At 42.7% G+C, this 12,174-nt stretch overlaps 1 protein-coding gene across 3 annotated transcripts in view; it reads right to left on the reverse strand.

Moving 5' to 3' along the window:
• Positions 1 to 630: 630 nt before the first annotated feature.
• CCND2 (cyclin D2) overlaps positions 631 to 12,174 on the reverse strand; it is a 40,234-nt gene continuing 28,690 nt past the window's right edge. For 2 of the 3 annotated variants that reach the window (XM_040595583.1, XM_040595582.1), the window contains one exon: positions 631 to 4,818. In XM_040595583.1, the coding sequence (XP_040451517.1) occupies positions 4,663 to 4,818 (156 nt within the window). In that variant the 3' untranslated portion in view covers positions 631 to 4,662. The remainder of the gene's footprint in view (positions 4,819 to 12,174) is intronic. The other variant, XR_005828069.1, reaches the window with a different exon arrangement.

A 12,174-nucleotide genomic window follows, 5' to 3' on the forward strand; every position in this document is an offset into this window, starting at 1 on the left:
AAATCTAGGACTGCTACTGGATGGCAGTGAAGGAAAGGCACCGAGATCGGGCCAAGCACATTACACTGCTCACTCCACAGCAAGCACCCCCAAGATATGGGAGAGGGAGAGGGCGAGCATCCTGCCTTCTGGCTGCAGGCTGGGAAAGGAGACTGGCACGTGGAACTCATCTCTTCCCCCGGCTTCACCACAAAGCCATCTCCTTTTACTTACAGTTTGCCCAAAGCTCATAGAAGAAAAATAACATAATTTTTTGCAGTAGCATTTAAACGTAACAAATAACTGAGTGCAGATTTAAATAATATTTCAATTAGTTGCAAAAATGTGCATTCCCGTGTACTTATGAGCACTTTTCCACTAGCTACATTTAATTTACACAAAATTATTTGATCCAGCAACTTACTGTTTTTAGGACTGTTCTCCTTAAATCTCACAGGATTGTTTCACTGAAGAAACACGTCAAAATTTGCCTGTTCAGCAGGCAACAAGCTACGCTTTAGAGGAAAACTTGTTCTGTGCCTGCAACATTCGATTGTTCACGTTTTATATGCCTGCTAACACCACCTGCCTAGATCAGAGGCTGCTTTGGCACCATCTTCACACTGAATGAATAAAACCAAGACAGGCAAATTTAGGTCAAGGTGAGTTTATTGTCCATACAGCATACCTAATCCTGCCAAAACACTTTTCTTAAAACCATCTTTAAACTAGTCAAAACAACAGGTTATTAATAAAAATGACAACACTGAACAAAGAAGACCTTTAAAAAGGTAATCAAGACTACACTGTATCAGAGTCTTATCCATCAAAAACAACCTCCCGTACTTTCTAAATACTTTTGTTTACACTGAACATGTCTACTACCGCACTTTCTAGCATCCCCTGACCATATAAACATCCACACCTCTTAAAGAGCACATTGTGAGAGAATAACGTTGACTTGATATGGCATCACACTCAATAAAGAAAAAAAAAAAAAAAGTTTGAGAACAGAAACTGTGCAACCGAGAGTGATTTCTGAGGTACATGAGAACATGGTAATAAACATAGTGGAAAAAATCCAGTGGCCAGGTGGTCTGCTGAGTAATTAGGAGCTGTCCGATTATTCAAGCATAAATCACTGACATTGAAATGGGATTAATAGTATTTTTCTCTTTCACAAGCAGGTTGGGAATATAAATAAATAGATTACGAGGTGCTCCTTCACTACAATAACGGGAGGGAGGGGAAGGTCACCCAAGTACCATCAATAGGAAGCCGAGAGAGAAACGCTTTTAGCAACTGCGCCAGTCCTTTGGCACTTGCGAAGGTATAAACAGCGATGTACTTTTTGAATTAATCAACAGGAAAGGTTATGATTTCTGCAATTCAGGCGAAAAAATCTCACACCTCATTTGCAATAATAGTATACTTTTTTTAGTATCTGTTAAAAAGGAGTAACTAGCCATTATTTTTATTGTGAATGCTACTGTGAAAATGCTCAAGTTCTAGGTTTTCCAGACTTCAAATACAGTACTCTGCTGGGTGTAACCAGACAGTTAGCATGTTTTGAGTACATCACTGCAGCCGAGGACACTCTTACCCCCAGCAGTGACCCACGCAGACCTGCTGGGTCCCTGTGAAGCATCAGAGCTGCTGAACAGTGCTGCCCCTTCCAGCACAGCCCACCCTCCGACTGCCGCGTGAGGAGCCGAGCTTGGTGGCAGACCTCAGTCCCCTTCCCCAACAGTGCTGCAGCACCCTGGGGGGACAATACTGCAGGAGGGGATGCCCACATGGGACCAGGGCACCACAGGAGATGGGATGGGGGCAGGAGCACGCGCATCAGTGCTCCTCCCTCCTACACTCGACCTACGACCTACAGCGTGGAGGGGAACAAACCAAGCAAACATGATGGACGTGGTGCCTACGCTTGCTGTGGGCAGCTGCATGACAGCCCAGCGCACAGAGAGGTCACCCCACCATCTGGGGACCCTCTGGCACGCCTCCCCGTGAAGCCACGTTTGCTAACATATGAAGGCTGTCAGGGAATGATCTGATCTGTCATATACATGCTGAGTGTAGTTCCAGAGTCTTGCTTCCACAAAATTAACTGTTTTTTTTCCTCCAGGAGAGACACCATTGCTGAACTTCAGGTGCTCCCAACGTGGAACATCGAGGCGAGAGGTGACAGCGGTGAGAGTAACAAGTCTGTCCCCACCACTGGTTTTGGAAAACATGGACCTGCTCCGGCGAAGCTGCCGGTGGAGAGTCAGTGTATTTTTTCCACTATGAAAAGGATACCGAAGACCGAAAGAGAGCCAGTGCCCCGGCTGCCTGCAACCTCTCCCCGGCACGGCCGGAGCGCTGGCCGCAAAAACCAAACTGTCACGTTGTGAGGTATTGTGAAAATGGGAACCATTTCTGTTTTGTCCAGTAAACCTGAGGTAAGTATACCATCTTTGCAGGATGTGATCAGGAAGGAAGGAAAAAAAAAAAAAAGAAAGAAGGAAAAAATAAAATAAAATTAAAAAAAAATAATCATGAACACGCTATTAGGAAAAAAACAACTGTACAGGGCATTTCCAGTAAATCAAAGAACTCATCATATCTCCACTTAACCATCTACTTCAGGATTTGAAATTTAAGCAGTAAAATAATATATTATAAAAATGTTTATAAAATAGCAGCACACTCAGTGAAACAATACAGCTAAGTACTGTTAATGTGAATAAGAATGAAACAAATCATAGCTTCTTAGCAGCGCAAAAAAAAAAAAAAAAACCAAAACCAAAACCCCCCCAAAACCCAAAAAACCAACAAAACCTTAGAATCTTACTCCATTTTCTACCCTCATCTAGCCAAATACGGCTGAGTCCATTCATATAATATTCTTTGAAGTAGCATGTTCTTTCTGGATTTTTGTCTTAAAAATGCAAACATTAACATTTCAACCAACAGCTTCATACTGTATATTTGCAAACTGTTAATACGACTGTGCAAAAAAAAAAAAAAAAATTTGCTCCAACACTCCTTTGCCATCTAAATGCCTCTTCGTTACAGATGGAGCAGAAAAATAAATTCAAGTACACTGAATACGCTTTTGTAATAAAACTCCAAGTCACACACCTTGATGTTTACCACTCGTGTCGTTTTGCACCAGCACTTTTCTTTCGTTGTCCATAGATATGCATGCAGGTGGTATTAAGATCCTTCTGTGACACTGAACAATACAAATCATTAGGCTTTTATCCGGAATGTCATGACAGGAATGTCATCTGAAGCAGGTGTTGGTATTTCCAGCAACACCGCAACTAACCAAGTACACCAGATACTGGAAAATATCGACTATAAAAAGCTATATGCTTTGCTTTTGTGACTTCTTTTTTTTTTTTCTTTTTTTCCCTTTTTTTTTTTTTTTTTTTTTTTTTTTTTGCTCAGCAAAATCGTCATAAACCATCTCATTTAATCCCTTAGGAACAATTTTCAAAGTGCTTTTCGAATGAAATGGTTTACAAAAACACTCACTGTGGATCAATAAAGTTAATGAAATGCTGAAAAAGTGTGCGGGGGTGGTGGGGGAAGATGGGTAGATAGAAGAGGGATCAAACCAAATCTCATCTTCTTTAACACAGTGAGGTTATGTTAAAAAGGAAGATGGACAGAGCATCATTTAAATGTCTTTACAGCCGAGCTAAGGAGCTGCCAAAAGTTAACATTGACGTGAAGCATTAGCACTGTAAAGGAATATAATGCTTTTCACAGATGATCCACCGCATCTTGCAATCCAAAGGCGGTCTGATTAGCCAACTGGTCGGAATTAATTGGTGCATTTCCCCCATCTAACATGAACACTCGGTAACTTTGGCTTGGCCCACAGCTGGGTAAATGGAATTGCCCTTATGCCAAAGATGCTGCTGTGTTTAGAATGAACCATCTCTGAAGGAAAAGTAGAAAAAGTCAAGAGGGGAGGAGGGGAATTTGAAAAAAAAAAAAAAAAAAAAAAGAAAAATCAACAAAAAAACCAAAACCAAACGAACAAAAACAAAAAACCACCTGCTCTTCTGGCTGGCAAAATAAAGCATCTTCTTTCTTAGGTAGCAGCTACCACAGACAGCAAGAGTAAACAAAACTAACATACAGAGATCCAACAAACACTTCTGACTAATAACAGAGGTGACAGATCAGCAAATCTCTTCTGCATTCAGAATGGTTCAATTGCTTCAGGGATCTTTTCCCACTTTGCCCTAAACCCCTTATTCTATTGCTTTGCAATCTAGTCAAGCCATAAAATCGCACACACGATTCCTTTCTTGAATCTAAAAAAGGGGTGTATGCACTAGGTCATAATAACACAGACAAGTACACTCTACTTTGTTCCCACAAATGCAGGCTTACATTTATCTAGCTAGTTTGTATGCTTTTATAAGCATTTAATATCACTGATACATAATCAAATAGCGATTACCAAATATATCGTGGGATTCCCTTCTGTAGAACATCACAGGCACCAAATGCTTTTTTTTTTTTTCATTATTCAGTTTTTGTATATTTTTTTTTTACCTAAAAGAGCTTTAAATACGTTCTATGTGGGAGCAGATTAAAAAAAAAAAAATCATTCTAAAAATAATAACAAAAATAAAAGGGCTCGGGGAGCAAGCGTGACTTTCTGTGCTGATGTCCTCACAGGTTGATATCTCTCACATCTGTGGGAGTGCTGGCCTGGTCCAGTTCGTCCACCGTCTTAGAAGGATTGCTTTGCTGTTGCTGCTGCCGGACTTGCCTAAGGCTGTTTACTAGCACCGCTTCGATCTGTTCTTGACAAGCTTTAAGGCAGTCCTAGAGGATAAAAAGCAAATTGATCTGTTAATGGAGATAAGGCTTTTTTTCCTTACTGCGTTAGCAGAAACTGGAAAAGCATCGATCTGGTATTCCCAAGGAGTGTCTGCTGCGACAGAAAATGACCCTGAATTCTCTCTCACAGGTAAATCACTGCGTACAAATTCCCTGGGTTAAACAATGCTAATGCCACGTTTATTAGACTCTCCAAATCTTAGTATTTTACCTGTCCTTGCTCCTTTGTGTGGTTTTCTTGAGCAGGAATCCAAAGCGATGTAAAAAACATAGGGCAAGGTGTATGAAATTCTGCATTCTCCTATGCAGGGTTCAGTAACTTGGGTGGGTCTTCAGTACAGAAAAGCTGCATTTTTCTCCTGAAATAACCAACGTGTGCTACCGAGGTCACACAGACAGGGGCAGTTCAGTTTTACTGTTAAGCAAATGGATGGTAAATCAAAGAGAAGAAGTTCTGAGGTCCCTGAAAATGTGCAGTGCTCTGCAGCTGAGTTTTAATCAGTCATGCATTTGGGTCCTGGAGGCAAAGGCAAAAGAAGAGTCTGTTTATCTGTGGAAATTGATGCAAGGGGAAAGAACAATGCAGCCCCAAACATGCAGCCACATTATTATTCTCTGAGCACATTCCAGAGACGAAAAGTGATTTCAGCAGCAGAGGAGGGAAGAAGAGGAGGTGTAGGGTACGCTCCCACACCTTCTTTCTGAGAGCATGATGATTTTAACAGCCCCAGGAATAGCTACTGGCAGTAATTCAGAGAAGACATTAAAGCAAAGACAGGTAATAGAAAAAGATGTAAGTCAAAAACACACAACCAAGCCTCAGAGACCACTACATTACGAATTATACTACATAACAGTTGGAGAAAGAGCAGGACACGGTACAACAACACAGAATTGTGGCCCTGCACATTAGAAGTCCTGCAATAAACATAAAGTATGAATAAACAAATAAATGTGAAGGATTCACCATGCTTAAACCAGTTACAGTGATGAAGAAGACAACTATGAAAATACTACAGGATGTTCCACATTTTTGTAATACGCTGGAAGACCTAATAATATGATAATTTAAACAAAGAGTGAGAAAACATTGATGAACACTTGGTTGTAACAAAAATTGCAAAATAGAAGCCAAGCCATGACCGTATAAACACAATGCCAATTATGTGCAGCGTGCTGGGAATGTGAGCATATCAATACAACGCTGTGTAGGTGGGCAGGTGGTGCTATGATGGATAAATGGCTTTTTCTAAATGCAGCCCTGAGGAGTCCTTCTACAATAATGGAAAAGGTACCACTACTGCGCATTCACTGAAGCCTTGGCCTGCATAAGAGCTGGGTCTCTCCCAAAGACTTCAGGCAGTTGAGAAACACAGGTTTTGGTAGCAGGAGTTTTAAAGCAGAGTATTTTAACCAGAGCTCTGGCAGCATCTGGCAGGGGCGATGAGACCACTTTCCCATTCCCACTCTCAGGCAGGGGAGGTGAAGAACAGAGCTGGGCACTGACCTCCATGGGGTTCCACAGGCGCTTGTGTCATCCCTGGAACCCAGTACGGGATGCGACTGCAATGCTGGGGAGCTGGGCTCTGACCAACATGCCCACTTTCTCTACACAATACCAGGTTATTCAGGAGAGTTTGAAATATTCATGTGTAGAGGTTTAATTTGTCATCCTAGCCCGACTGGGAAAACACGTCAAATGCAGAGTGTATGTCCCACTGACGACATTTGTGTTTGTGATGAGCGCAATTAGCTCCAGTGGGTCACGAACACCCATTTTCCTTGGCTACTAGCCAGCAGCTGCCAGCTGCAAAACCATGTCCTCTCCTTGTCATGAAACTGCCCTGCTGAATACAATGAAGTATCACAACGTTTCTCTGAAGGTGCATCAGCCAAAGGGAGGCCGTGAGGGACAGTTTCTCAAACTGACCCAGGAAAAAGGGGCTGGACGAGATGCTGGCTGTATTAGAGACTAAAGTATTCATAGTGATGTGGATGACACCAGCTAAAGTCAGAGTGAAATGTCATTGAAATCTCCTGAGTGTCTGGACTACTCATGTACAACCTGACTCAGAAGTTTTTTCCCTCAGCATGGTGAGTGACGCCATGGCGAAACAAAGTACGGGGCACGGCGACATGAAAAACCTCTGCTGCAACACCGTGTGCACGTGGCAGGCAGACCAAGCCTTCCGCACGTTCACCGTTTGTCCCAAGAGCCAGGGACTGTGGGGCTGCCCCTGGGAGAGGAGCTGTGGTCACGCTAAGTGGCTTGCAGCCATCCCGCACCCAGCCCAGGGCATGTAAGCAATTCTGCTCACTGCCAGCACCTCTCCCAAGCAACAGTCACTGGAGAACAACTGTCCCACGCTTTGCCCTCTGCCTCAGACTAGCTTTTTTATGGAAGGGGAGAAACCACAACAACAACAAAAAGTGCTGCTATATCCAAGGAAAGAGTTAAGGAAAGCCGGCGATTTTACCAATATCAGCTAGCTCCTAACCAGTTTCCCACTGTTGTATTTTTCTGAGATTAAGTGTAATTAGAATTTGGCATGGCATATGAAAGGGGGGGTCAAATACTTTTTGGTGTCCTCAAGAAATGCAGCCCAAGGTTAGTAAGGACATGTAGAAGAATGAAGCTGGGTTAATTATCATTGATAATATTATTTTGATAATATAATATAAGCTGTATATTATCAATGATAATTAACCCAGCTTCATTCTTCTACAAGGACACATGCCTCAGAAAATTGCACGTTGCATTCATTCAAAGCCCTTATGGTGGAGGAGGCCTGTGCTTTGGAGGAAGGCAACCACCATCCTGTTTGCATCTATGCTTGGCTGAGCACAGGAGTGTCCTTGTAGGGGTGCACAGGAGTTCTCTTGCCAGCGCAGACACCCACGTTTCCCTCCTCATTATAGGAAAAACGGAACGTATGTGCCATACCACTGGCACAGTCAGAATACAAATGAAGCATGATGCCAAAGGAAGCTGGGACGTGGAGGGTTTTTTGAAGTTGGCCTGGGAAGCACTGAACACTAATTCAGGTGACTGGTTGCAGGCCATCTCATGGAGCACCGCACTCTGCTCCTGAGCTCCAGCAGGCACCAGTGTAGCCCACAATACAGCAACAGAGTGTGGCACCCTGCTCTTGGTTGTACCAGTCCTTGCCTGTATACTGGAACGTCTCCTGCATTAGACGTATTACAGAGATCACCCCAAGCTCTTTGTAGCCACTTTTAGGTCATGCCCTGATTTCTATCACTCCTGCAATTCATCCTGATGCTCTGTGAGCAGCAATGATGCTCTTGGAAGAGCAGAGATATCTCGTGGGCACTACCACTGCATTGCCACAGCCACCACATAATCACAGTCATTTGCAACCAGTGAATAACCATGGAGCTTGGAACCACAGAGCACCCAAAACGTCAAGTCAGCTCAGTGGGATGCAGATATTATTGGTGTACTAAAGAAATGACCACTTGAGAGAAACAGCAGGAAGGCTGTGTTGGAAAACACTGGTCTCGGTGTGCCAGGTCACTGCTTCCCCTGCCCTGAGACAGGACACCAGCTCATCCCAGCACCTAGGCTGTGGCCCTGGGTAGACCCACACTGGGCTGCATCTCTTCCTCCATCCGCACACCAGTGCCCACTGCCTTTCCCAGCATCCCAGCTGCTGCACAGCTCCTCCTGCGGCAACCACGCCAGCAGAAGGTTCATCAAAAAGCCACACCGTTACCAAACACATGGTTCATGCGCAGGCTCCATTACAGCTGGAGTTTGATGGAGGAGGGCACACCTAAACCCAGCCTCCCAGAGCTGCCTGGCAGGCAGAGCACTGGGCAGCAGCCCATTCCTGCCTGCACTCCCATCAGGTGGAGCTGCCATCTGCTGGAGTCCCACTCCTGGAGAGAAGGGAAACTTTTGTATCTAACTTATCTGGAGTAGAGCAGGAAGCCTCATAAGTGAGAGGCTGAGACAAATGCCTTGAAGATGCAGTAAAACGTGAGCACAGTGGATCTTCTGGTGATGAGATCCAGCACAGATAAGCAAAATTTAACCTTCCTCACCTCATTAGGTTCTTCCTTTATTTAGTAAAAGCTAAGGAGAGGGGCTTCCCTGTCTGCTGACACTTTCCTGCTGCTGCTGGTAAAACTGATTTTTTTAAGGCAAGAATATGTACTTCTGTTTAACCAGGTAAACATTTTTTTTACAGCTGGGACTTGCTCTTGTATTACCAGGGGCTTAGTGATTTCCTAATACTGGAAATCGCTTGTTTAATGATGGGAGCTGGAAATACCCCTCGTCTTTTTCCCAAAGTACTTACCTAGCAAAAGCTATCAGAAACTCAGATAAAGAAAATTCCCTGTTATTAGCCTGGGCAAGTTTTAGGTCTATTGTAAACATTCACCTGTTTGTGAGAGGGCAACAAGTCATGTCAACGGTCAAGGCATTTTCAAATGGAAGGAAGCGCAGGGACACCAGTTTGGAGACTCTTGTAACAGACTACACTCGTAATGCAGGGAGTTTTGGGTATAAGAATCTCTTCTTTTAAAGCACAGTGGTGCCCAATTTCAAAGTAGTATGTTGCTCTGAAAATAAGCCAGAGTTTTTACAAGCAGCTTCAGACTGGAGAGCTTAATGAGGCAATTTCCTTGCAGCCAGCCTTGGGGAAGGAAGGGTGGTGACACACGGAACAGAAGGCTTCAGCATTTCGAGCCAATTTTTTGTTTCTAAACACCCTTAAATATGATCATTTACACCGTTACATATTATACAAACTTCTGATGGTCAATATGCCACTTCATTTAATGTATGAAGAGGTTAATTAAATCTCTAGGCAATCTTATAGAGAAATGGGTCATTTCTGAAGAGGCCCAGACTGGAACTGTCACAGTTTGCATGGATTTTATTTTGTACAGGGATCCACAGGCCACTGATAGATTTCTTCTGTCATGTGTTAGCTCTGGTCTAGACTTACATTTTGAACTTAAAATAATGTACCACTGAATTCTTTAAAACAAAGAATACTATGGTAAAACGACCAGCATGTTGCATTCAACATTAAATAGCTTTCTGAAAAAGAGTTGCTATTTGCATATTAAAACTCAAGTTTTTATTAGTCTGAGTAATACATTCTGTTTAATTAGTCTTGTCTATGAAGCATTCATCCAGGAGCTTAAAATTGCCTGGCCAGCACAAACTAAAAACGGTGAAACCTTTATTTTGCAGGTTGGCAAATTCTACAAACAAAATCTAGCAAGGAAAAAAAACCCCAGTGCCAGATTCAGGAGAGAACCTCAGTCATGCAGCAAAACGAGCTGGAACGCACCAGCAGATGCAGCCCAAACTCTCCAGTACTGATGATGGAGATACAACAAACTCATCTACCTGTGGCTGTTGGCTGTGCAATCATTAATCCTGGCTCTGCACACTACCCCATCAGCCCGCCTGCCTGGTTTGCTGAAGATCACACACAGGCCCACACGGCTGCTTCTGCCCAGGTATTCAGGTCACAGATGGGTTTTTACTCACCGTGGAAGCTGCCGGACAACAGGTGATACGTGGCACAGCACAATGTCAGAGTGCTGCGGACAGATCTGAGCAATGTGTTTTATGCCAGATGAGATGCCAACTAAACCTGTCAATGGCTTTTTTAATAAACTGGACTTGGCAGCAGAAGTTTACACCTGGCCAATGTGGCACATGAGCAAAGTGTTTGTACTCTTAGATGAGAAGTCCTAAAATCACATTTGTTGTGCACCTGAACCACGGTCAGAGTCACAACTAGCTTTAAGATGGTATGAAATACACCATCTGGAGGGTAATCTCATGAGTGAAAAGACAAAAAATTAATTTATTATGAGTATCTTACCATCCCAATTGTCACAGTGTGACACAGCAAGTGGCTTATTTTATAGATGGAGCTACCACTTCTGTTTGGTTCACTGGAACTTTCTGTCAATCCAAAGTGACACAATACAAAACATACAAAAAACCTATCAGGACAAACAGGTTGGCCTTTCCATGATGCAGTGTTTTTAACCCCTCCAAGTTTCATGTGGATCTGCTGCATGTGTACATATTTTACTGGTGGACTTTAGCTTTGCAGACTCTAGATAGCACTGACAAGAGAGAATTAAAGCTTTAAAAAACTTATCAAAGAAAAAAAAAAAATAATCGGACTATTTTCAGCAAATCTTCCTTGAAAGAACGCTATAATGCACTGAAGTTACGGCCCTAGATTTTGCAATACAGGGACTGAGCCATTCCTTCATAATATTGTAGGGTTGCCTTTGTTGTTTTTATAAAAAAGTTTTTTAAGTGTGTGTCACATGGATCAACTTCCCCATTCTTCTATATGGTCTAGTAGTTTTAATGATTAAAATAGTTCAGGTACTTTCCATTCCATAGTTTTATTTTTACTTCAGCATGTACAGAACTAAAAAAGCAATTAACTTTGGGGGGGTTTTTGTTTGTTTTTTTTTCTGAAAGTTTTTCATCCCTGGATGATTTTACTAGCACACTCGACATGCATTTGAAGGAAAGGAAATGCTTTTCTGTCTGATGAGGTACCCTCATGGCTGCGATGGAAATGCTGGCAGCGAAAATGACTGGAAGGAGGAATCAGCAGCGCTATGGCAGCATCTACTTATTTAAGTAATACAAATTGATTATTTCAATTTCCATTCATGACAATCTTGAAAGAAAGCACAAACACTAGCAAAGATCCTGCAGAATATTACGCATAATTCACTTTCTCAAACTTCTCAACACCTCTTCAATATATATGCCCTATACTGCATCATCCCAGCTTCCAGTTTTAAACTGATGTTCATAGTGCATTGGCAAGCTATTAGGAGGGGGCATCTCACTCAACACAACCAACAGGCTCTTAACTTTACACCAGTAGTTACTGGGATTTTCAGTCCTGACTGCTCCAAGCTTCAGGACTACCTCACCGTGACCCACGAAGCCTGTCACCCCAGCCTTACTGAGTTACACAGGTGCAAGACATCCTCTCCATCCTGTAAGATCATGACTGGACCGATAAATAAATTAAATTTTAAAAAAGGAGAGAAAAAAAGGGGGGGAGGAAAAAAAAAGAGGAAGAAAAAAAAAAAGGAGGGTATTGAAAAGACATTTTATAGCAGTTTTAGTAACTTGGGTTGTGTCTGCCATAGACTTTATATAGCCATTTTCAAGTTTTTCTTGGCAGCCCTTCCAAACCAAGGCTGATAGATGGTACCTTCCAGATGACAATGGGCTCTGCATCAGATCCCGCAGCAACTGAGTAGCAGTACACCACCTTCTCCACAACAAAAAAGATCACTCCTATCAAA

This window comes from Falco naumanni, chromosome 5 (assembly GCF_017639655.2).
Source record: "Falco naumanni isolate bFalNau1 chromosome 5, bFalNau1.pat, whole genome shotgun sequence".
In the NCBI taxonomy this organism is placed as follows: Eukaryota; Metazoa; Chordata; class Aves; order Falconiformes; family Falconidae; genus Falco; species Falco naumanni.